The sequence below is a fragment of the Emydura macquarii genome, unplaced genomic scaffold (genome assembly GCF_026122565.2).
Source record: "Emydura macquarii macquarii isolate MOO-44397 ecotype Brisbane River unplaced genomic scaffold, CSIRO-AGI_Emac_v2 contig_2795, whole genome shotgun sequence".
Lineage (NCBI taxonomy): Eukaryota > Metazoa > Chordata > Testudines > Chelidae > Emydura > Emydura macquarii.
In genome coordinates, this window is record NW_027132932.1 from 3,236,982 (window position 1) to 3,263,043 (window position 26,062).

Consider the following 26,062-nt stretch of genomic DNA (forward strand, 5'->3'; position numbering starts at 1 on the left):
CATCACTTGTACAAAACCTCGCATCCACAAACAATAGCTGTTTCAGGCAGTTTGCAATGTTGGTTTTGCAACACATGGAATCTAGTCTTTAGCTTAGGTCTTGCTGAGTGGTGCACTCTACAGTGTTTCTCTACCCCCTCCCTCCCCATTGTATAGGAAACAAGTGTTATAGCTGCTCCAGTTCCACAAACCCTTCAAAATCCATCCCACATTGCAGTGCCTAATTTTTGAAAATTGCCCCAAAGTTCCTGTTACCCCCCAACAGTACTGGGCATTATGAGACAGCAGCTTCATAAGTCCAGAAGGCACTTGAACAATAACGCTTATAAGGCACAGGGTCTATGAATGCAGCAAAACAGTTCTGTCAAATATGGCATTGCTGTGTAGATGAGCTATTCACTGCAAGGACAGCCACTCAGTAAATCACTTCATGAAATAAGTATCCCTGCAGCTGTTTCTGTGCTTTGTGAAGACAGGCCCCTAGAGAGTTTTTGCAATAATAAAGTTTAGATTAAGTAACACTTTTTTATCTTAACATACAGCAGTGATATTCTTCATGCACTGACTTATTGTGTAACGCAAAGTACTATAGAATATTTAGCAATAAATACTACTAGTAAATGAATTGTTATCAGTAATCACCTATTGCAATGGAACTACTTTCATAATAAGATATTACTTGACCTAAATAAGAATGACAAGGTCAGGCCCTGTTTTTGTATGGACAGCAGCCTATTTAACACTTTCATTATATTATTCAAAAACTTAAAGCTAACTTTTTCAACGTGTGGAGGACACAAAGTTACAGTACCATCTTGTAAATGATTGTATGAATTTATTTTCTTTTAGTTTTTAATTGTTTCTTAGGAGCATTGCATAGCAATAAGGATCCCTTAGCTTCCTTTTCAGCAATCAGTGCTGATTGGTGGGTAAAAAGTCACACAAGATTCTACTTTCATTTATTCCTGTTTTTAGAAAAGAAAGAAAAGGAAAGGAAAGATGGATTACCCAAGAAAATATCTGCCATTGGAATGCTTGACTACTTGCTAAATAAATACCTGGGGTGGGGGGAAGAGTGTGTGTATGATATTGTTGTATATTTATGTTATGGTGGTATATCTATACACACATTATATAATGTGTTATATTATATAATGTGTGTGTATACAGACAATAGTAGTTGTATATTCATATCTGTGAAATATGAAACCTCTTCTCTTCTGTTATAACTGTAGACTTGACTTCTATCATATGCCTCTTTTTGCAATTATTTTTGCCTCACGGTGTTTTTCCTATTTATTTATTTTGGCCCGGGGTTGGGGACAATTGAGAATGTTCACTTATTTATCATATATTATGGTCTCTCTTGTGTATAATGCTTTATAAATAGTTTTTTAAAAAGAGGTAAGAAAAATTATATGAATTAGGAAAGCACTTCTGTGTTGTCAGATTTCAGTACTCATTTCTATTGTAGCTCACCGAATACTTTAAATAATTATGTAATTATCTCTAGAGGGGTTTCATTGTCATTTTAAATAACCAAACACTTTGATGTCACTGTGTCAAATATATTACTTATCTGCAATTACATATATTGGTATGTCTGCTGTAATATTTGCGTTAATAAACAGTAGCTGTGAAGTCATAGACATATTCTGCATCCATAAAGACTTAGGCTTTGATCTGATCATCATTTCTGTGATCTAATCATCATTTCAGTTCTGGGTCGGGCTTGAGCAGTCAGTGCTTCAAAAGGTGCATACCAAAAAACCCCCAAGGTATTTCAGGAAGTGATGCAGTGATTCAGTAGCTAGCACCCATTTAGTGTCAGTGACCACTGTAGTGCTGGAAAAGCTGTCAGTCATAAGGGCACCATTTTGTTGGAGAAGCTATCTTCCAGAGGAGATCATATGTAGTTAGTAAGAATCCCAAGTACTTTTCACCAGGGTAGAAGTGTTAGCTCCAGTGGCATATATATGTATATTCCATATTGTAGATTTACATTCTGCCTTCTCAAAGTCTAACTGAAGTTTCAGTTGGATATATTTGGTACTCTGCTATAACGTTTACCTTCTTCTGGCTCCTTGGCACATGAATAGACCATACTAGTCTCTCTTAAGAGCATTAGTGGATATAAGTAGGTCTGAGTGTGTTAATGTAAGAAAAGCTAAGTTACACCATTTACATATCATTTCTGAATTTGGCCCACCATGTCCACTGAATCCTCAGCTTCTGCTGAGTCTACCAACAAAGCTGTAGACACACCCCAACAGGAACTTCATTGAGCCACTTACCCATTTCACATAGGCCCCTGAACAGCCATTAAATTGTAACTCTCTCTGCTACTACCAACTTGAACTGAATTCAAACAGGTAGAGGGGTCTAGAATTATTGTAGCCCATCTACAAACCTGCTGGATTTCTTTAGTCCCTTCAAATGGGTTCAAATTTTTATTGTGCCTTTGTCATTTTACTATTTCAGAGCAAATGGAGTACATCATAACAAAGATCGTCTGTTTTACAATGTCCCTCTATATTATCTGACCCCTACATTGACTTTTTCTTATTGCCACCATCTTTTTTTAAGAGTCAGTGGCCTTCTTGTGTAATTTATCCTTCCTTCATATTTTCCCATTCAAATTCATCCTCAGAACCATTCCAGAGTTTCTTCCCCAAGTGGCCCTTCGCCTTTCATGTGAACCAGAAAATTGTAACTTCCTTCTGTTTGAAACCATCCCCCCTCAAAGGAAGTTATCCTCTATTCTTTAGGTGTCACTAGAGTTAGCACACATTACCTACATGTGACAGCTTCTAACTTCCTTTGGGTTTAATAAGAAGGGTCTTGAAAGCCATTAAATTCCATTGGTTAGGTTAGAGATCAGGGAATCTCAAGAAAACAGAGTTTTATCTTTTTTTTAGTCAGGGAAAATGTAATTTTTAAAGAGACATGGCCATATTAAAATCACACAATTTAAAAAAAATTGTCCTACTTGTATTGCATATATAGTATCTTTGATTATTGAAATTACATTTTTAACTTTCACCATTTATACTATTACTTTACTTTTTGCATTTCACTGAGATTGAACAATGAAAATAAACCAATCAGTTTCACTTTTATTAATAACCTGTTTTTATGCATTAGCACAGTTTTTCCAATGTTGGGATTAAATGTTAGGGAACTGTTTGAATTAAAATTCCTTGAAATAAATGTATTAAAATCTCCTTAAATCATTTCTATTAATATTATGTTTTCTAGCCATTTATTAAGTTAGTTAGTTTACACGTCTATATCTGAGCCCTGGTTTACCCAACAGTATTCTGTTTCTGGAGGAACTGCATACGAGATATCCTCATGGCATTGCCATGATTTATTACCTATAAAGTTATGATATCTCATTAAAATATTAATTATAAACTTTATGATTTCAAAATTTTGTGAAGGTCTTAGAATTACTGAAACATTAATATTCATTGGAAAGTGCAAGTTTTATAGTGAGGCCCATGTGAAAAACGCAGCCCTGATACCCACAGTAGAATAAGGCAAGTTGTATGTTAGTGCAACATACGGCAGGAATATCTGAAGTAAATCCAATCACAAAAACTAAGAACCTTGTAGAATCCCATTCTTCATTTTAAAATTAGTCACAGAATATGTTAGATCACTGATAAAATACAGTACATAGAATTCCTCCTTCAGCTACCTTCTGAAAAATCACAGTTGCTAAAGAAACAATACCTTAATACATCTAATTTGTGAATGCCCCAAGGTCATGCCCTTGTGATTAGATTTATTCCTGTGCAATGTCAAGTGCTTAATTGAAACATACAACTCTTAACAGATATACTTCTCTTAAACAATATACTATCTCCCTACAGCACATGCACGCACCATGCAAGAACAGCTCACTTTTAAGCAGCAAAGAAACTTATTTTGGTTACCTGGAAAAAACAAAACCACTCAATGTTGAAAAATAGTTAAATATCTTGTTAAATAGTGTTAAATCTTGTTAAATAAAATGTCATAGGATTACCATATCAGAATGCACTCCCGCAAAGTATTATTTCCATAGTCATGAAAGATTTCACAGAAAATGTTAAATTTTGTGGCAGTTTCTCAGATATTGTGCATGTGCAGATCATAGTCTGAGAGATGCGGCTGTGATTGAAGGATCAATGAGAGTGCAGGAGGTAAGAGGTGTAGAGCATGGGTTAGAATCAGCTCCTCTGCTCTTAGGTTCGCTTATAGTGAGCCTGCAACCAGACCACTGAGAGCAGTATAAGGGAGAAGGGAAAAGGAAACACTGAAGTCTAGGAGAAAGAGAACTTGTCCCTTCCCAAACAAAACTGCACTATTTGTGCAAATCCCTTTCTCTGAATATTTTCTGGTGTCTTTTTCCTTCTCTCCTGCTGATCTCAGTGGCCTAGTATGCAGGACAGACTTCTTGTTTCAGCTGCGCAAAAAAAAAAAAAGAAAAAAAAAAAAGTATCGTCTGATCTTCCCTCCCCACAAGCCCTCAGAGAAAACATGAATATTAATAAAATAAAGCTCTAATAATTTAAAAGGTGAGTGAGGTGTCTTTGTTTTTCTTTTCATATATGACGTGATGCTTTTCTAGTACCTTATTCTTTATTTAATGCTGGCCATTAAAATGTGTCTACAAAATTTAGGTTCCAGTTCTCAAAAGGTGTAAATCAGCATAGCTTTATTGAAACCAGTCAATTTATGTTGGTTTAACCCAGCTGAGGATCAGCTCAGTGTCTTCCCATGAAATCTGACATTTTCCTCTATGAAATAAAAAGACACATTTTTTCTGTGGGAAAAATTACTTAAGCATTACTTATAATCCATACAATTTGTTAGCCTGCCTACAAACAAAAAGAGAAAGCATATGAGTCCCTTCATAAGGTAGTGTAGAGAATACCAAACTGCAGTATTAATAACCTCCTGTTATTGAATACTCCATCTGTTCCTCGTGCCAACTTATCCTCACTTAGAGCACTCCCCTTGTCATAATATTGTGTACCGCACTCCCCTCTCTCCCTGAAACAACAGTTCCACTTTAGCACAACATTTGCCCAGTTGTGCATCCCCACTGAGAAAATGGACTTGGCTGTATCTCTTCCTCATGTTTCCCTGGTAAAAATATTATTGAATTCTAATTCTATTTCTGATGTTGATTGTGCTATTAATCATTCCTCGAGTTCTTGTCATACCCATATTACAATCATAGAGACACCTGTAACTGATAAATACACCTGCCTGGCAACACCTGCTTGTATTTCTGCATAGTACTTACTTAATCATGCTGTAATTTTAGTGTTGCAACAATAATATATATTTTTCCTTGTAATTTATTATAGCTGTGAATTGATATATATTTGCTTATTTGCTTCAGTATTTTCATTATTCTGCCATTTATTAACATCCACAAATGTCAATAAAACAGCTAACCCCTAAAAATAGATTTTTCAAGACCCATAGGAATAACTCAGGCCCACATTGTGCTCTAGTGATAGAAAAGTGGGAAGTAGTGGGGGTAGGCCTGGCTGTGAGACTGCATGTCAGCCATTTCAGCCCAGCTTTCACAGGTGCCCAGCGCTCATGCAGGAGGAAAGTTAGTAGAGCTCATCTCCTTAGTGGAGAAGGCCCTAAGACAGGAGCCACCTGGAGGAAGCTGAGCAGAGCCAAACTACCAGGGGGTTGGGGCTGAGATACAAAGGCCTGCTATAGAAGCCCAGGTGCTTCACTTGTGTTTCCAAGTTTCCTGAGATCCAAAGTACTAGGAGGCTGGACGCTCACTGTTTTCCATGGGGACAAGAGAATGCAGAAGGAATTCTGTGGAAGGAACCTTACAAAGTTTCCAACCCCCTGACTGCATGATCTAGACCAAAGGTTTTCACAACAAAATTTTGGTGGCCTCAGAGTGCAGCCACCAACTCTTGTGACAATTTTTCCTAAAATATTTAATTAACTTTAGAAAAAACAAATAAATATGCATATATGCATGTCCATTGTAATTTATTTATGTAGAGGGTTTTTTTTTTTGCAGACTCAGTAATAAAAATAATGTATAGTTATCTCTGTTCTTTACTGGACCTAATCAGAATACAAGCACAAATAAGGTGCTTTGCATATTATTGTCTTTCTTTGTTGTCTCTTTTGGTTTTTTTGGTTGCTATTTTTTTTAGACTTGCTAGCTAGGAAGTCTGCTTTTGGAAAAAGTGATATTTGTATGTTTCTAATATCATTTTTCACAGCAGCAGACTTGCTAGCTAGCTGGGAGGCAGTGAAAAGTGATATTAACAAACATACAAATATCACTTTGAAGCAGAGTTACTCAGCATTGGCAAGCCAGAGAACAAATTAAGCCCTGGATGGGGAGGTGGGTAGGGAGTCAGCAAGGGCCAGGGGTGATGGGGAGTGAGCCTGGGGCTGGAGTCCTTAGCCCAGCGGCCGGATCTCGGGATTCCACAGCTGGGGCCTGGTGTCTGCCATCAAATGGCCAGGTGATGGAGCACGCAGCTGAAGCCAGGCCACAGCAGGAGCCAGGAGCGATGGGGGGGATGTAGGTATGGGTGCAGGGACTGGTGCCCGTGACCCTGTGGCCAGAGTCGGCTGCCACGCAGCTGGAGCCTGGGGCTAGAGGAGGCAGTGGGGGTCAGAGGTGATGGGGGGTGAGCCCAGGTTGGAGCCTGAAGTCCCGTGACCAGGGGACGGAGCCTGCGACCCACCATCCCAGGGCTGAAGCCAGAAACCTGAGCCCCACTGCCCCCAGGAAGGTGGGGAACTCACACGGGCAGTCTGCGCCTCCAGTATTTGTGGCTCCAGAAGGGGGCAGGGCCCAACTCCTGCTGGTGGCCATGGGGGAGGGGCTGCTGCTTTACTCCACCACCCCCTTCTCCTCCCTCCTCCTCCTCCTCATCACCCAGGAGGCTATAGCTGCAAGAAAAGCCCCTCACGCAGGGGAAGGGGAGCACAAAAGTAGCCTCATGTGGCCATGGTGGCTGCATTTGAGAAATGCTGATCTGGACATCAGGTTTGTTGTGCCATTATTACAAAACCACAGTAAAATTACTAGCGACAACTATCTAATAGGTACTTCTGACTTTTTGTTTCAGGTTGTTCCAATATACATATTGCCATGGTATCTAAGTGCAGTGCAACCACTACAAAGCTTTGAAGGTGGTCATACAGGGCTGTCATCTTATTGTCTGCCCCCTTCCCAGTGGCATTTTTAAATCACACAGGAGCCTAAGGTGTAAAGGTGCAGTAATCATAATGATCTTGGATCATCACACAAAAATATTAAATCACAGCGAAGGAGATGGTGTAACTTTGATTAATTCATCTGAGATGGAATAACACAGCAGGCAGAGATAAATGTACAACAAACTCACTTCCTCTAAATGAATGAATTTTCCTCACCGAAACCCAAAGACGGTGTCTGAGTTGAACATTCCTGGATAATTGAGGATCTGATCCTGTTTCCATTGAAGCCAATGGAAATTTAGCAATTGACTTCAGTGGGAGCAGTATCAGACCCTAAATTGCAAATGCGTGTGTGGGTGTGCGCGCACACATACACACACTAGAAGTAAACTTACAATGTTTTAATCCAGTCAAATCCTGTCATGCTTTCCTCTTCCCTTCCATATCCTTAAAATGTAGTTTGTTACCTTAAATTGGTAAAATCTGCAACCTGTTTTGTGTGTGCGTGCAAACTTGTCAGAGGGAAAAAATACAGTACTCCGGAAACTGGTTTCTCAAGCCTGTTTTCAGTGCTGTGTACTGCAGATACAAACCTAGTAGTTTATTTTTGGAAAGTGATACCATGGTCACTTTTCATTTGTTCGACTTCTCCGTTAAAAGGAAATCTTTCCGTTTCTAGCATTGGTTCCTGGCTGAAACATTAAACATTTAGAAATCTGAGCTAAATTGATAATGTAATTAAAGTTTGTAAAATGATTAAATAATAGACTTTACTCTCTGACTTGTATGCAGAAAAACTAAAAGGATTCCAAAAAAGGTAGCAGCTATTTATGATTCAGATAGATCCATGGTTACAGCTCCGGTCCAAGTAAATGATTAGGCCTGCAAGTGCACGGCCATTATGCCAGTTAATTGTATTCTTCATAGATCCCTTCCACATACAGTTTAGTGTGTGTACTGCATTATGCAAGTCAGCTGACCCAGCCAGGCAGTAGATCTTTACAAAATCTTCAGTTTTCCGTCCTCCTCCTAAGCTTCTTTCAGAGGAAAATAATGCTTAGTTGGTGACATTTTCCTCTTTTAGGTATATTTAATTATGAAATCTGCCTGATTGCAACTGTATGGTAAAGAAGATGATGTATATTTTGGACAGTTTTAATTTTGAGTTTATTATTGTATCTGCAAGTTCTTTACATTTTCTTGAAACTTTAATATTTAATTAACAATGGAAGAAAATTTAAAATGCATACATCAGATTGATTTATGATCCAAAATATTGGAGACAATATTACATAATTTTATGTTGTCGTAATAGATGTCATGTATAGGGCATTGGTCAAATTCACCATGGATGGACGGGTGGGTTCTTTCTTTATTTGGGGATTGGAATTCTGCTCGTTCCAGCTACCAAAGTTTCTGCTTGATTATTTCATTGTGTATGTGGGGTGGCCTGGGCAATGCATTCGACTCCCCCAAGTTATGCATACTCCAGAATCTTTCCAGAAACTCTTTGCCTCTGCACTGCCCCATAACCCCCACTAACTTCTATCATCATTATTATTAAAGGCAGGGCTGCTAGCACCACCTATTATTATTAAAGTCACTGGACACTTTCCATTATAAGACGCTGTTTTCAGTTGTTTACAACTTTGCCAATCTTTAACCACTTACTTGGGCTGAAATTTTACATGCCGGGGGTTTGCCTCAGGCATTTTTTTTTTTTTTTGAAAGAAAAATAAAATCAGCCAAAATGGTTCTGAGCACAAGAGTAGGGCAAAATATTTCCCTGTTAAAAAATTCTGACAACCTTTATTTGGAAAGCTCTCGCATTGCTGTGCCTTGTAGCAGGACATTTGTCAGGGGGATGGCCTTTGTGTCAGCACTTCATACACGGTCAGTAGAGTCATCTTAGATTTTAACAAATAAATTCCCTGGGCAGTCGTAATGCAGCCCTATATGCATATGCATTATAATAGAGTCTTTAATTACAGGATCACATAGTATTTTTTCCACAGGACCCCTGCCACATTCATTTCTCAGGAAGCCCGTGCTCTTGGATTGAATCAGTGTTGTGTAGGAAAGGTGCTTGTTATCTGTCAGACCCCTGTCTCATTTGTTGTGGAATCTGGAAGGGTGTAGTGAGTGCAGTCCAGGGGACTGCAGAAAGAGAAGGGGAGGGGGAATATCATGATTAAACTGTTTTTTGTTAGGTCAGTGCTTGATGTGACAAAATTATAAAGGGCAAAGAATCACTAAAGAAATGAGCTATCAAAAACTGCTCCCAGCTTCTTGAGTAAAATCCGGTCTATAGTTAATTAGGGTCTGATCCATAACCCGTTGGAATAAAAAAGGCCTCTTTTGTGTTAACTGAGCTTTGGATCAGGCCCTCAGTCAAAATTCTCACTGAAGTCAGTTGGACCGTTTCTGCCCTCCCCTAACATGGTTACCACTCTCATGGATTTCAAGGTTAGTTGATTCAGTGATAGTGAGGCAAGTTTAGACCCAGTGTGTGATAGCTGTCATCTTGGCTGATACATTAGTGACTAACCCAGGAACTTTTGGAGATAAAGCCTGAGTCTCTCCAGTTTGAGCTGAAGAGCCAGGATCTCCAGATGGCAGCTGTAACAGACCCATTTTCTGTGTGGATTAGGCACAGAAGGGAAACATGCAAAGCACAGTGACGGAGTGGCCATTTTAGAATTAATGGAAATCAATGGGAGTATGTTTGACAGTGAAGAATGGCAGAATTTGGCAGGAAACGTTTTGTCCTAAATCTGCCCTCAGTTACACTGTGCAATTCCCATTTCAGTCAGTCAACATCCCCCAATGTAACTGCAGGCAGAATTGGGTCCCAACTATTTCCAGTGAGAGTCACTGAAAGGGGGTCTATAAACTAAGATACATTTATTCTTATTTGCGATTAGTTTTGGGGGGGCCCTTAGAAAATACGAAAGGATTCATTTTAAAATTGTCCTTTGGGTATAAAGGGGGGAAAAATCCTCAGCTGAATTGCATCATAAAATATAAGAATATAAAAAGGCATTGATCAGAACATGTTCTGTGGATCTAAAGGGAGAACACATCCTACAGTTACACTGGGAAACTTCTAACAGCTCAGTTGCTAAAAAATAACTCAGTTTTGCTATAGCTGTACAAGTTTCCAATAGGTGTTTTTTCTTTGTTACTAACACACAGCAATGATTTGTTAACTTCCCCAATCGCTGCGTTTAGAAATGGACAGGGAGCTCTTTTTTTTTCTTTTTTCTTTCTCCCTCCCGTTTCCTTTTTACTGCACTTCCAGGCTTGGAAACAAGAGATTCGTTTTGTCTGCCCTAAGCTCCGCCTGCTGTGCCTCTCCCACTTTCAGAGACAGCAGCGCTGGGGCTGTGTGTGTGTGTATGTGTGGCTCTGTGTGTGTGTGTGTGTGTGTTACTTCGGGGAAAAATAGAAGTAGCCGCCATATGCTTAGGATTTTTTTGGTGTGGTAATATTGGACTGGAGTTCTCACTGTAGAGAGCCTGGACAGCTATTTCAATGGGAAGTTCTCATTTGCTAAACAAGGGCTTGCCTCTAGGTAACGATTTCACTGTCTATTTTGTTCCGATTTCCTCTTTGAGACTGCTGTAAAGAGACCTCGATGTCTGTGTGCACAGAAAGGCTCGCTCTGCTTCTCCCCCTCCCCTCCCGTCGCTGCCTGCTGGCTTTGTGTGTGTGAGTGCTTTTCTGTAAGCTAGACTTGTTAGCGAATATGCGGTTATTTGTAAGGAGAGGGGCTGAATGATGGCCAGACATTGTCTTTAGAGCAACTTGGCCTAGGAACTGCTGGAATAGAGAGATTTAAAAAAAAAAAAGAAAGAAAGAAATCTAAACAGACTCGGTGAAGCCTAGTGAAGGGACTCGAACTTGGCTGCGGCTGGTATATTTCATCCTTTAAAAAAGTCTGCACTAAAATAACCTGAAATGTATGCCCAGGATTTTAATTCTTTTTTCCTCCATACTCAGGCTCAGGGATGAAACAATGTCTTGGCTTTTAACTGCAGTAAAATGCAGATAAAATGCCATGTAGAAGAAACTCTGCCAATTTTTCAATAAACAGGAAGTTAAAAGCATTTTATTACTGTAAAAACTGTTTAAGGCCTGAATGTTGAGATGACTTTGCTAAGTCTGGGGCAGACTGTTTATTTGAAAGGGAAGGCTATTCTCCGCAAATTTGAATTCCTTTTAAAAAAAAATGCTAGCAAATGCATTTATGGATTGCTGCTGCTGTTGAAGGTAAAACGGCAGATAATATGCATGAGGTGATGTTACAGTCTTTGCCTCAAATTGCCTGCTTAAAATTCTTCTTTTTAATCTGAAAATTGTTACATGCTGCTTAAATCAGCAACAACAAAATACAGAATCTAACACAGAATTCCCAAAATACGGAATCTAATACAGAATTCCCAAAGAGAGAGCTACAGAACCAAATAATAACTTCATTTGCTGTGTAGATGATTGCCTATTGTGTTTCTTTATTTTAAACATTTTTTAAAAATAGATGGCTACCTTTGTACTCTTGATAGTGAAGCAGACTGTATGTAGACTTAGACATTCCAGTAGTACTTTTAAAAATTTCACCTGTTGTGGCTTAAATTAAATAATTGAACTTCACTGTACATTTTAACAACTCTTGCCCTTATTAAGCAGAATGTTTGCTTTTAGTCCTTGGTGGAACAGCCACGAGGTAATCAGCCTTTTAGCCTCATTTAAATTAATGGGGCTTAATAGGACTATAGTGAATGTGTACTTTTTTTTCAGTGAATTAAAAGGAATTACAGTATTTGGGATGTATGTGTGTGATTCTAATGCATCACAGAGATTCCTTTCCCTGGATCTCAGAAAATGTAAGTATATTTATTTAGCATTCTAGCATTCTAGCAAGCAGTCAGGTCCAATGTATTAAAATATTTTCAATCTCATTATTATATTCCTGCAGAAAAGGAACAAGAAAACACTAATAAAAATAAAAGTCATATGTAAATAATTACTGCTGTAGATTGAAAGATCAGCTTGTTAAATGAGTCTGCTGAATACCTTAGCTTACTTAGTAAATAATAAAAGCAGAGTAAAATAAACTTAATACGGAGAAAGTTACACCAGTGGAGAGAATATTTTCACAATATACCTGCTTGTTGTTGTTTTTTTTTTTTTTTTGGTCTAATGCAGTGGCATATTTGTGCTTTAACATAAATCTCCCCATAGTATCTACATAAAATTAGCAACACCAACTGCTAACTTAGCTATTTGTATTTTCTTGATGTTTTAAAAAAATAATCTAAATATTATATAATTTGTTACTTTGACCAGAAGCTACATCTTTGCAGTTAATCCTGTATTAAAAAAATAAAAAGACTTTCCTAATTTTTCCAGTTCTGAGTAACAAACTAATATTTATGCAGAAGTTAAAATCCATATACAAATACTAGAAATAAAATCAGAGTGCCAGAACATTCTCTAATTTATACTGGTGTAAATCTGGAGTCACTCCAATAAAACTGATAGAATTATACTGCATTTTCACTGGTGGAATGGAAAACATAATTTGGCCCAATGTATGGGGAGTCTGTTGTCTGTAGCTCTTTTAATTAAATCCTGTGACTCTTTTCTATAGCCTAGGTGATGTGTGTTGGAATAAATGAATTAGCAGATAAAAAATTAAACCTAAAAATATAGTCACACCTTCTAGCGCAGTTCAGTTACTGACCTTACTATTTTGAAATAAATTTTGTTTTATGGATTTTTAAATTCAGTCTTGCGATATGTAACTGCAGCATGCAAATATTCAGTGTGTATGCAAATGTGTTTCTTACAGGGAGCCTTAGAACTGTTGGAGATGTTCCATGTCACATGTGCTATGATACCTGAGTTAAGGGGAATGTGACAAATTAAACTCAGAATGTCCTTACCTATGTCATTTTGTTTGACTCTTTTCCTCTCCCCCCTCCCCTTTTTTTTAACTTTGGTCTTTGCACCATCAAAGAGTAATTGTAGCTTCTCCCTGTTCAGAATGCCTGATGCTTTAACATACTAATCTCTGCATTTCTTAGAGTTGTAATTTTATTTACAATGTGAATGAGTGTGTCACAGCATTTAGCTCAGAAATCTCATTAAAAGAGATTAGAATTGGGCTGTACACCATAATGTGTTATCATATGGATACTGTACAATGCATTCCAGCCTTCTTAAGCATGGTTTCAAACCATCTCTGTCAGATAAGAACATCTACAGCAATTAGATAATTTGCCAGGATGGTGCCCTTTGGGAAAACTTCAGTGTTTTATTAAAATGTGTATTTATATGGCTGTTAAGGGAATGAAATATTATTAGGTTGTTAATTAGATATTTCGAATGACCAGTGAGCAGATGGTAAGAAATTGACTATAGTTGTGTTTAAGAAAATATACACAAGGATTGGTGTGACTTATTTATTTATTTAAATTGACTTCTATGAAATACTAGTGTTCCCTTTTCATTCAAAGCCACCTGACTATTTTGGGCTACAGTTGTTAGTTTCCATTTTGTCTTTCTTACCCACTGTTAATTTGTAATAGCTGTGTTTCTCTAAGGAAATCTGATTGGCTTGTATATTGCCACTTGTATATTAGAGACCCAGATTCAAGAGTAATATTAGGACTCTTGCTTCTCAGGCCAGCTGGGAACATTGATGAGGTGAGTCTCTGGGCTACAGCATGTGTCAGGCTTTCAAATCCCATAGCAACACTGCAGTTTCATCTAAGGCTACCTAACAACCAGACCCCTGTAATTATTTATTTAATGAGAAAGTAGGGACGGAGAGACATAGAGTAAAAGGTGGCCTAAAATGTAAGGTTAGGATAAAAATTATAGGACAGATCTCTTTGCCCTTAGCCCCCCTGCCATACGCACACACAGAGAGTCAATTAACTAAATCCATACTTTAGAGATGAGAGTGTCTGGAGCATATATAATTGAGAGGTATGAGAAAACTCATGGTTACTTTCACAATCCTCCCCTCTCTTACAAACTCAGAAACAGAGATGGCAGTTTAAAATCTGGTTTTTGTATGTCATACCACTGGGAAAGTATAGCAGAAATTCTTTACATGTCATTAGAAAACCAGCCATTTTCAGATTGCCAAAACATAAAAATATAAACAATATCCTGTTAACATAATTAGCAACTTAAAGTAGCATTAGGGCACTCTAGGTTGCTTGTGTGTTTTGTTTTGTTGTTTTTTTTTTTTTTAAATTCTAGAAGTAACATTTTCAACTGAATTTTGTTTTCATTCCAAACTGTTCTCTTCCCACACTCTTGAGTGACTAATGTACAGGGAGTGGATTAGGAGTCCATGACCATCTGAGTGTCTGCTGGCTCAAAGTGATGTACAGCACTGTGAAGACAGCATCTGGTGGGAGCAAAGCTAAGGAAATCTCAGATTGCGAGCAGGTTGGAGACTAGAGCTCGTTCTGAGGGAGCCTTAAGTTTACCAGTTTGCTTAGGGGATTGTAAAGCTTTGGGGGTAGAGTCTTTGTCACTACTTCACTGCACTTAATTTGGTTAAACCACTTTTGAGTCTCCCTAATTCTGGTCCTGGCCAGAGGACTGCACAATCCTCGGCACAATTTAAAACAGCCCCAGAGCTATTCTAATTTGCACTGGCTTGTAACTGTCCTCTATGAGCTATTACACTGGCAGAGAATACCTGGAGTGCAATGTACTTTGGTCATAGTCCTTCCTGCCCCTGCTCACCCTATATATCATGGACCGGGTGGGAATTTGCACTGAACAGTTAAATTAGCCCTTGTAAATGGAGTATTCTGAAGGGGCGGAGCCAGCCCTCTTTGTGCCACTAGACCAATAAGGAGTCTGAATCAAGACCTTTCCCTAGGTGATGAAGTCTTTGCAACAACAGGCGCATCTGCAGAAAAGGTGACTGTTCTTGTAAAGAAATACTATAGCTACTAAGGTAAAGAAATGAAAATCCATGTAAAAATAAGTCTCTTTTTATAAGAAACCTACAACATTTTCCCAAGAAATAAAATTGATGTAAAATGAAAAGGTTTAATTATTTTTGGTATGTGAAACATACATTTGTTTGCTTACTAGAGCAATAATTTATTTTTGAGGCAAACTATAAACTCGTTTGTCTCCCTTATAAAACATTTTTAGTATCTTACCTGAAACCATCATGTTTCCTGTATAATTCCATTTGCTAATTATCTAGTTAGCATCTAATAGATATAATTGGTTGTTCTAATTTTGTATATAACACTTTCCATATTTTGATGTACATTAGTGACACTTAACAAGGAAAATTTTATTGCCTTGAGCAACCTATAGCATAAAATAAAAGATATTCAGTGAGGCCTCTTCCAGGGGAGGTGGAATTTTCTAATTTGTTCTCTTGTGACTCCTCTCCTCCATAGACTTTGGAGTCTTAACCTAGTCATCCTAATCTAGGAAGACAGTGACTATGATGTGAGGCATCAAGCTCAGAAGTTTGTGAAATGGCAAGATTACTAGGGATGTGAGTCATAGGGGAAATCTTAAAAAAAACAAAACAGAAACCCCCCCCCAACAAATTAAGGGTTCAGTACTTAGTCTAAATGCTTTTGGTTTAAAAAAAAAAGAAATCAGCAAAGATTGTGTCTGCATTGTTTGATTTTTCTTTAAACAAACATAATTTCACCATTTGCAAGTGGTTTGTATTTTTTTGGGGGAATTCTCAGGGATCCCTATCTTTCCCTTTTGTCAGTCTTCCCTTCCTCAACGGTTCCAGCTCCTGGTGAACTTCCATTAAATGAACCCATCAATGTAGTTTCAGCCAGAAAAGGTTTACTGAAGAACAGCACAAGAAACCTCTTCAGGGTTGAGAGCATTGACATTTACAATGGTTTTAAACTTGAATTTTCTCAAAGGAAACTTTTATTTCTGTAATACAGGGGGCATAGGGATGGTTTTTTTAGTGTTTAAGTATAAGTTAAGTCATATGATTCTTTAATTGTGCTTGGTTTTAGATATTTTATGGTGTGGATTGTATTATTTTAAAATAGCCATATGCACAGGTCAGTGGGTGTCCCTTCTCAATACCCAAATAATTTTCAGCTTGTTATATCACCACTGGCAAAGTTGCATAAGTGTGGAATGAAGGTTGTTCACGCTTTCTGACTCTGGGCCTCTCACAGAATTTATTGTGAGAATAGTCACTTATTAGTAATTTTTCATATATTTTATGTGGAAGTTCTGGTGTCAAAATATGAAATGCAAGAAATAAAATTCCTTGCTTGACCGAGTCAGGATTCCAAGTACCTATTCATAATCCAGTTTTTGTTATTGTGGGACGTACAGTAACAGAGCCTAAATATTTATTTAAAGATTATGGGCAAATGGTAGCATTTGGAGCTAGCCCTGTTGTGTGGTGGTGCAGAGTGGTACACCATCCTGTAAGGAACACCTGGAGGCATTGTGCCTAATTCAGGATATGGCCACATGTGCATGATCGCTGTTCTGCCCTTGCCTTGAAGGGGGGTGCACCTTCCATTACCCTCTGCACTAGGCCAACTCAGACATGTCCCCTCTTTTAGAAGAGGTTAGTGTCAACAGTTATGCTAATACTGCATGGGATCCCTAAATGTAAGCACTAGTCTGCCTCACCATATGAAGCAGGCACAAAGGAGCCAGGGTGCTTGCAATCTCTTCCCCATATTGCACACTTGTGCAGAGGCTGTGCACAATCTTGTCTTATAATTGGAGGGGGGAGGGGGGGAGGGAACAACAACAACCAGCCAACCAAACGGTGCCCCATTTGGTAACCACCGCACACATTGTCTGGCACGCAGGGGAGATAATATTAAAAAAAAAGAAGCCAGTGTGGGGCCAGGCCCAGGAGAGAAGCAGCTGGGTAGGATGTTTCTATCCCCTGCTACACGTTGCCTCTTTTCCTCACTCTGCAAAATGTCTCTGTGGCCCATGGCTGAGCCAGAGTTTGGACAAAAGAACCACTAAAAAGTATGTTCTCCAGCCAGATTGTGGCTGATCCACAGAAGAATGTGTTGAAAGTGAATGCTGCCTGAGGTAGCGTTTACTTTGACTGCACTTTCTGTGACTCCTGTTAGAGTCACAGGGTGCAGCTAGGGGCGGCAGCCAGTGGCAGCATTCCTATTTGTCCAAATCCAAATGTCCTTACTTAGTTTGAAAATCACACTGTTACCTATTGGAAAATTCCTATTGGCTTCCATCGGAGTCTTACCTGAATACGAACTTTCAGAATTGGCCCAATATTTTTCATATGAGTGGTACAAAAATACCTGTGTGTCTTTATACGTTCACAGAGCCACAGTCTCAAAATGAAAAAGAAAATGGCTCCCACCTGAAACTGGTGTGCAGCACTTCGTCAGATTTCCCAAATGAGTCATGTTTCATTAGATGAATGCCCCTTGTTGAGTACGTAGCATTAATCTTTGCAGAGTCATGCAGGACAAAGCTGTTTGGTACAGATACGTACAAGTCAGTCACCAAACTCTTAAACTGATACTTAAATGTTTTTTTCTCTTTAATGTGTTGTACGAGATATGTTAAACTGTTCATTTTCACCCAGATAATGAGCATTTTCATATTTGTGGTCTACTGAACATCTTAATATGCTGCTTGTACTTTGCTGAATAGCATTAATGTGTATCACAGCTTTTTTCGTGTTGATTTTCCTGTTCATAAAATGAGCAGGATTGAAAGAAATTGTTTCACTGGTTGACAGCAGTTTGATGTTGCATGTGTGCATTCCTGTACTGGTTGGAATATGCTAGCTGCATCATGCTCCCTCTTACCAAAATGCCTTTTGGATGAGAAATTTTAAGGTCTTGGCCAAAGATCCTATGGCATTTTTTGTTTAATTTTGGACTGTTAGCCCTATAGTCCTGGCCAAATTCTAACTCAGGCAGTTATATTCTGCCAATCTAAAATTACCCCTTGAAGTAGTCTTCACTGTCTGTCCTAAACTGTTTTATAGTGAGCTCTGTTCCACTGCCATAGCTATGATGGTGGTGTGTGAAATAATTTTGTGTTTGTATGTTTGATTGTAATGTACTTTGGGATCCTTCAGAAACTTAAAATATTATTTTGTAATCTAATATTTTTTTTAAAAATATTTCATATGTATTCAAAATAATTTTACAAACATTAATGGCCCAAAGCCTAATATCTTGATACTTTCAGTAACTGTGCTAAAGGGCATATTCTCTCCTCTGTGCACGTACGTAATTAACATTACTGTAACATTTGTTCCATGAGAGGACTCTCACTTATTCTTTACCCCCCTCAGCGGCTTTGCTGTTTTGAAGTTCATCTCAGTGTGTCAAATTTTGGGACTGTTTTCCAGTTAGAGCTCTTTCCTGTTGTTTCCCTAATACTTAAGTAGCTTTTTAAGCCTATTCTTGCTGAGCTTCCTAGTCAGCAGTTTGGCTCTCCAAACACAAGCATTGCTGCTTGTCCTGTGCGGTCTTTGAACACGATGCAATTAGATGACAGATTTTATTATGAGCAAAAACGACAGCTAAGAAAATAACTTTTTAGCTGGGGTAGAGCAGAATGTATTTGCGACTCCACTGTCTAGATAAAAAGAATGTGTTGCTTTTTTAAATGCTTGCGGGCGGAGGTTCACAATAGAGGCTCTATTGTGCTGTTAGTACTGTGAGTACAGGAAATCACAAATTAGCTATGACGAGGGTATTGCAGGGGAGTTTTAGTTTCCCACAGTATTGGAAGATTTTTTAAACTTTCACAATAGATTGCTATTCACTGCTGGGGGTGAATGTTGTTTATCCTTATCAGTCCTCTGATCAGACTTTCTCTCACCATTTCTTTGTTCAAGGGGTGCATGTTTGAGCCCCATATATCCAGAGGGAGTTCCTTTCAACCCCAAATATTTTATTTACTTCTTCTAAACCAGCCACACACACACTACCATTTTTAACCCATTGCATCCATCCAAGAGGTAAACCTAGCTGCTCACTCTGTCCATTCAGTTGACAGAGCTGCTTTACGAACCTGGGTCTTGGCCTTTGTGAGGTAGTGAAGAGCAGTCACTTCTTCACCTTTCCTAGTAGACTTTGAGCCTGATCCTGCGAGATGCTGAGTGCCTCCAACGCCCAATGAAGTCACTGAGAATTGAGGACACCCAGCTCCGCACATGATCAGACACACTACGTCAAAGTTATCCCTGGTGTAACTCCATTGACTTTGTTGAAATTACACCAGCGTTGAATTTGGCCCACTACATGTAGACTGAGGAATTGGCTTCCTCATTCAGGTATAGAATTTGGGATGATAAAGAGACTCCTAAGCCACTGGTCTGGCTTTCTTATAGACATGAATAAATAATGTAAATATTACTGTGCATTGTATATGGGCAGCTGGAAAGGATTAGTGCCTAAAATACCGTAAACATCATACTGCTTCACTTTTGGTTTAATAATGTTGTGAGTGTCATCTCTCTTGGCCTGCTTTAAGCTTCTTAATCTGTTTGTTTCTGAAAACACTGAGTTGTATGGCTGTGCTAGGAAAAGTGGTGTTTTGTGTGTTGGAGGGGGGGACAATACTGCCTTTTGTTCACTAACTGGAAAGAAGCAAGAAAGAAAGCTTTTGCCTGTATTGTGGATAATGTAAACATTTTTACAGTTAAGCAATACTAATACAGGTAGTGGTAAAGTTTTAAATATACTTTGGATCCTTTGGGATGAATTTTTTCCTACAGAAATAAGGAAAGCTAGACTAATTGATTTCTTCTCAAATGTACATTTAGAAAGTATTTTCAAATGCAATATTAAATCCTGATTATTTTTCTGTGATCAGTGAGTGAGTAGCTGTGTTCAGGTGTTGTGTCTAAGGCTTTGTGTGCATGAGAAAATTGCACTGATTTCATTAAAGGTATGCTTTTTAAACTGATACAGTTAAACCAGTGTAAACCCCTGTGTAGATTCTCTTATTTCAGTTTAGACCAGATTTAAATCACTTTGTCTTAAATTGATTAAGAATCAGTCTAAGCTAAACCAAAATAAGTATACCCACACGGGGTTGCATTAGCCTAACTAAAATAAGTTTTAAAACACATTTTAAGTTTAACTGGTGCATCTTTCTTGTGTAGGCAAGACCTAAGGTGATAATTTCTTTACTTTTTTTTTATTTGAATACCTTATGGTCCCCTCAACCAAAATCAGGCCTTCAGTTTCCTGGGGCTGGGCTACTTGAGACCACCTCTTTCTCTGTGATATTGTTGTTGTCCTTCGTGACTGAAGATGACGCTGATGACGATATTATGCCTTGTGGGTATGATTGTGTGTAAGTAGGCCCATGCACGAGTGGCAGTCCTTTCCACATTAAGTGCATGCGTAGCTTGGTATCGAGAAAGGGATTACAGCCTGTGCTTACTGAGTCTCAAGATCCATGTGGTGATTAATCTTGAACTGAATAATCCCACTGTTGACTGTTTCTCACCAGCGTGATCGGTTTGGTCCTCACGACTCCCAGTTGTTGTCATCAATGTTGCACTGCTTCAAGTTTTGTTTCAGTGTGCCCCTGACGCACTTCTTTTAGCTGTCTCATATACAGTTGCCCACTTTCAGTTCACCATACAGCAACAGCCACAACATGTGACCAGCTCAGTCTAACTGTGGGAAGATGAGCATAGCTTCAATCCCTGTGGATATGTTGCTACAATTGACATCAGTGGGTGTTGGTAGATTCCCCTAGCTATAGTACAGAGCTAGCAAGGTGTTCTCTGTGTGAGCTCTGGGGTTCTGGAATGCCTCTTGCACCTGGTCTGAAATAGCCACATTTGCTGACTTTCAGGGAATTATTTATTTATTTGTATTACCATAACACCTAGAAGAAGCCCTAGTCATGGACCAGATGGTATTGTGCTAGGAGCTTACAAACACTGAACAAAAAGACAAATGTGCTCCAATGAGCTTACAGTTGAATGCGAGACAAGAAACAGCAGATGGATATAGGGAGACGGAGGAGTACAAGGAAAATTGAGACAATAGGCAGTGGCCACAGTGCGCCGGCAGCCTAACCATTGTCAAGATTTTTGTAGGTATCACAGCCAAAGAGAGTTTTGAGGAAGGATTTGAAGGTGGATAATGTGACATTTTTTTTCTTTTTGGCCTGGCCAAAAAAATGAGTGTTGTGTTGGCAAACAAATCGGACTGGTGATTGTATTTAGAACTTCTGCTTAGTAGAAGGGGGTGAACTAATTGCCATTTATATCTGGTTTTGGTGCTCAGAGCCTACATATGACTGTTTTTAAATCTAAATTAGTATAACATACAGTTTGGAAAAAGTGAGGCTATGATCTGACCTAAGTTATGCCCTAGACAGACCATTCTGTTCTAATTAACACACACACACACGTACGTACGTAAAGGCAAATTGAAAATGTGCACCATTATAGTACCGTCTCTTTAAATTTTGGTAAACCAGGAAATGGTACCTCATCAATTAAGCTGCCAAGACAAATATGCAAGGGAGGAAAGCAACAAACTAATGGTAATGTTATCAGACTGTAGCTCATATGCCTTGTGCTGAACCATGTTTTGCTAATACTGAGTACTCTTAATCCTGCTGAGTTGCAGAAAATTGGAGACATGATTGCAAGCTAATTTTACTTAACAGTTGAACTCTGGAAAGGAAGTAGGGAACATAATTTCTTGTAGTGTGAGTTTGCACATTGTATGAGCATTCAAGACTTTGAGATGACTGTTAAGTAAAGACAGCAACTGTATCAGTTCCAGATGGAAAATGGCAGGAGACATAGCTTCTGTCTAAAATGGGGAGGAGGACATAGTTTTAAGATCTCCACTTCACACAGTTGCTGCATCTGGCTTCCTCCTGTGCTTTGCTTTCTAAAGAAGGGCACATGAAAGCCAATTTAGGAATTGGATCCATAACAGGACACGCTTCCCCCTGATTGATCGCATGACAGAACACAGAGCAAAACATCAGGCTTCCAACAGGAGCTTTTCTGTCACACCCTTTATCAGATCCATGTCATGGCACAGGTATCTGCTAGCTGAAATCAAGAGGAAGGCTCTCTGAGTGTTGTTTACTACTCAGATTGTCTAGTACGTGTTGCTTTCACTGGCAGAATCATCACTGCCAATCCAGTACTAGTTTTTTTCAGAAGCTATAATTGTTTTGTGAAGAAAGATAAAGTCTTTTTGGTAATAGGTTGAGACCATTTAATTCATTTTAGTACAGCACACTTGGTTATGCTGTTACTTGTGTGCCAGAAGCAAATGGTTCAAGTCCCAAATCAAGTCCTTAGTGTATAGCTAATGCTGAAATTATAGTGCAAATAATGGGAAAATACCAAAAACTCAGAAGATTTGTCATTTGGCTAAAATATTGGACCTAAAGTTCTATCTTTCTGCATCTGGAGATTGGCCAGTTGAAGTGAGAGCTTCCACAATATCTTTTCTATGTGATAACGTCCATATTCTGGCCCATGTTCTTTCTTTCAGTTATATAAATAGATAGTACTATCAAAGGTTGTTTGAGAACTATTGCTGAACGTATAACTGTGCTGTTTGTCTTCCAAGTTAATGCACAGTTGATGTTGTTTCTTATTTCTTTGGTATGTGGTATTTATATGTAAATATTATGGAACTTTTTATATCTGTCAATAGTTCAGATCCTGCCTAAGGTGCTACTGAGTGAAAAATCAATATAATCTGCTGAGCGTTTGAAGTACAATGAATTGGTAGTGCTGGCAGCCAAAAGCCAGGTAGATAGATGTCTTTACAACAGTAGATTCCTTTGTTGACAATCTCAGGAAAGAGGTTGCTGAGAAGCTGAACTACCTTTACACCTCACTCACCTGCTTCCGGTGGTCCTTTCAGAACACAGTGGAGACATATTGGCAAGGAAGCATGTGGAGGCTTATTTAGTTGCTGCCCGTGCTGTCCCTGTTCTGTACTAAATAATGAGTTTCCATAGCTATATCAAGTATTAGATTCACTTTAATAAATATTCATATGTTTAATAGGAAATCAGAAATGACGTTGTTCCTTTTTCCCTTTCACATTGAACTCTTGGAATCCTGCACAAATGAACTACAATTTTAGGCCCTGATTTTGCAAAGATTTAGGCAAATGCTTAACTTTACCCACGTGAGTAGTACCATTCACTTCAGTAGGACTGGTCAGAATGCATACAGTTCAGTACGTATGGAGGTCTTTGCAAGATCAGGGCCCTAGATAGCAAATTGTTGATTGTATAGGGAGTGGCTTTGTACCACCTCACATTAGTAGTTTTCATAATTATAGAACCAGGCAGTAGTGGTGATGTGACTTCCCAAATTGAGTTGTCATTTTGCAGGTGCTACAAATCCTTCAGTGGAGTTTGATTACTTGGTTATGGACTGTCCTTACAGTTGAATATGAGGGGGGAGGGGAAGGCTTACATTGAAACACACCAAGTCGTGAACCTACAGTATGTATCACTCACCTGGGGCCTCATCCAGAGCCCACTGAAGTTGATGGAAAGACCCCCTAGTGACTTCAGTAGGGGATCAGGTCTTTGGCACATAGAAATGTTGGCATAAATGGACAAACGCTTTCCATGAAAATATTTTTATAGAGCTGTTGCTCGTAAGGGGAAAATAAGGAAATGTCATTGGCTAACTGGAAAGTCTAGTCAAAAAGGGGACCTGACTGTGTCCAGTCAGATCTACTGACTGGACACGCAAAATCCAGTTGCTATGGATGGGGCGGCGGGAAGAAGCTGGGTCATCACCCGCGCCACCCCTTACTCAGCTGGAGCCGCCTCCTACCTGCGTCAGGCAGCCGCAGCTCCCAGCCTCTGCTCAACAGGTGAATCCCTCCCAACCCAGGCAGAGGGGAGACGGGGGAGAGGAGAAAAGCAGCAAGTGATGGGGCACATGGGGGAAGAGGAGTGAACGCAGGGCTGGGCCTTGGGGGGGGGGGGAGAGGCAGGGGCCGGCCCTCGGGGGAGGGACAGGGCTTTGGAGGGAAAAGGAAGGGCACAGCAGGAACTTGTGGGAGAGGCAGGGTGGGAGAGGTTCCGGCACTCCTACTGGAGCGTCTGGTTTTTAAATATCACGAAGTTGACATCCCTAGCTAACACGGTTGTACAACATTCTAAATTGCCAGGGGAAACAAGTCATTTGTAATCCCTCCCCCGATCTTTCATTAAGTATACATTTTGGGGTAGGACAGGACTCTGTACTGTAATTACTGCCTTTTATCCATAGATGTGCACCAATTGAAGTAGTAAATAGATGTAAAAATGCATTTTATATAAACTTTGAATTCTCGTCTGCAATATATGAGTGTATGTGTATATTTTAATGTGCATACACACACTTATACACACTAGGTATTTGTATGGTCATGTGTGTGTTTATAGTAACCTACTTTGAATTAGTGCTGGCATTTGGAATTTTCTGACATTTAATGTTCATGGAAAATGCAGACATAAAAATAAAACACAAATACATGCAAAATGCATTAGTGGTGAATGTCGGGAAATCCCAGCTGCCAGTTCCACGACTGTAATTTTTCTCCAGTTTTCAATGTAATGTCTTTTAATGTTCTCAAGAAGTAAATAGAAAGAAAAAAGTAGCTATTATGCTGTTTACTTGATAAAAGAAATTAAGAGGGCAATAAGAGACAGAAATTTAATGTTCTGTCTTTACTTTGTGTTCATTTATAATACGAGTTTTATGGATCTTTTACGTGGTGTTTTATTTAGTTGTTTCTCTGGGCTGTAAAGACCAAACATTTGAATCTTCTGGCTGTATTGCTTATAAATGTCAATATTAGCATGAAATTTGCTACTCTTAGGTCTTTGACATTCATTTCCATTTAACATTGTTCAAAATAACTATAGTTATTTTATATACGCTGTGCTGTGCTTCTAAATTGAGTGAACTTTTAGATTATAATTTTTTCCTTGTAACACACCAAGTGGTAGTGCATTTTTACCGACATGCAAACTGAAAACATCTACCTATGTAAAATAATTTTATAATTCCACATTTTAGTTATAATTCTTTAACATTCTCCCTTCCTTACCTTACCTTGGGTAAAAGAGAAAAGCTATGGTTTTGAAATGGTACAGTTTTGTCATTTAATAGTTTTTAGACAACTTACTGTGCAGGCCTAATTTTGCCACACTTCCTCAATACTTCCCAGTTACTCAGCAAGTTACCCTATTGACTAATTGCAGAGTAAGGTACTTCTCAACATAAATAAGGGGGGAAATAAGGCCATATGTAAGGTAGAAAAATAAAATTTCAATGAATAATACATGCAGGGTGTGGTATTTTTGTGGGAATTGAGTAACAACTTTATTCTTATGTGTCTAGCAAGTAAAAATTCTCAGTAAGAATTAGTCCAGTCCGTATTAATCTTCTGTGCTTTTTTTAGCTTAGCTGTTCAATATAATATTTTCCTTTGTACTAGAGAACGGCAACTTTTAAAAGTACTTTGGAAGTGCCATTAGTCATATACCACTCATGCCTTAAATTGCATTGTAGTCAGGTCCTCTACTGTTCTTGTAAAATACTTATGAATCATGAGCATTTTGATTACCAGTGTGTTGTTTTCTTTATATATAGAAATGTATAAAAGTGTATAAATGTGTATATATATGTTCTTCCAAGTTATTTTTGTTGATTTTTATACATTTCTGTGCTCCGTTGGCATGGAAACAGTTCGTTTGTGGTGCTGTTTTATAGGCGAGTTCATTTTACCATGAATGTAGTAACTTGTTATTTTTTGAATGTGAAAATGGAAGCCATTTATATTCATCATAT

The 26,062-nt window shown here is 38.7% G+C and overlaps 1 protein-coding gene across 20 annotated transcripts in view; it reads left to right on the top strand.

The window, feature by feature from the left end:
* The window catches only part of CTBP1 (C-terminal binding protein 1), a 385,409-nt gene that overhangs the window by 289,308 nt on the left and 70,039 nt on the right, over nt 1-26,062 (top strand). For 3 of the 20 annotated variants that reach the window (XM_067567698.1, XM_067567705.1, XM_067567706.1), the window contains exons 1-2: nt 10,632-10,786; nt 12,010-12,095. The exons of 10 other annotated variants lie outside the window; for them this stretch is intronic. In XM_067567698.1, coding sequence (XP_067423799.1) covers nt 12,038-12,095 — 58 coding nt within the window. In that variant the 5' untranslated portion in view covers nt 10,632-10,786; nt 12,010-12,037. Of the gene's footprint in view, nt 1-10,603; nt 10,787-11,222; nt 11,485-12,009; nt 12,096-26,062 lie in introns of those variants that run through there. 7 more of the 20 variants (XM_067567709.1, XM_067567715.1, XM_067567702.1 and 4 more) reach the window with 7 other exon arrangements.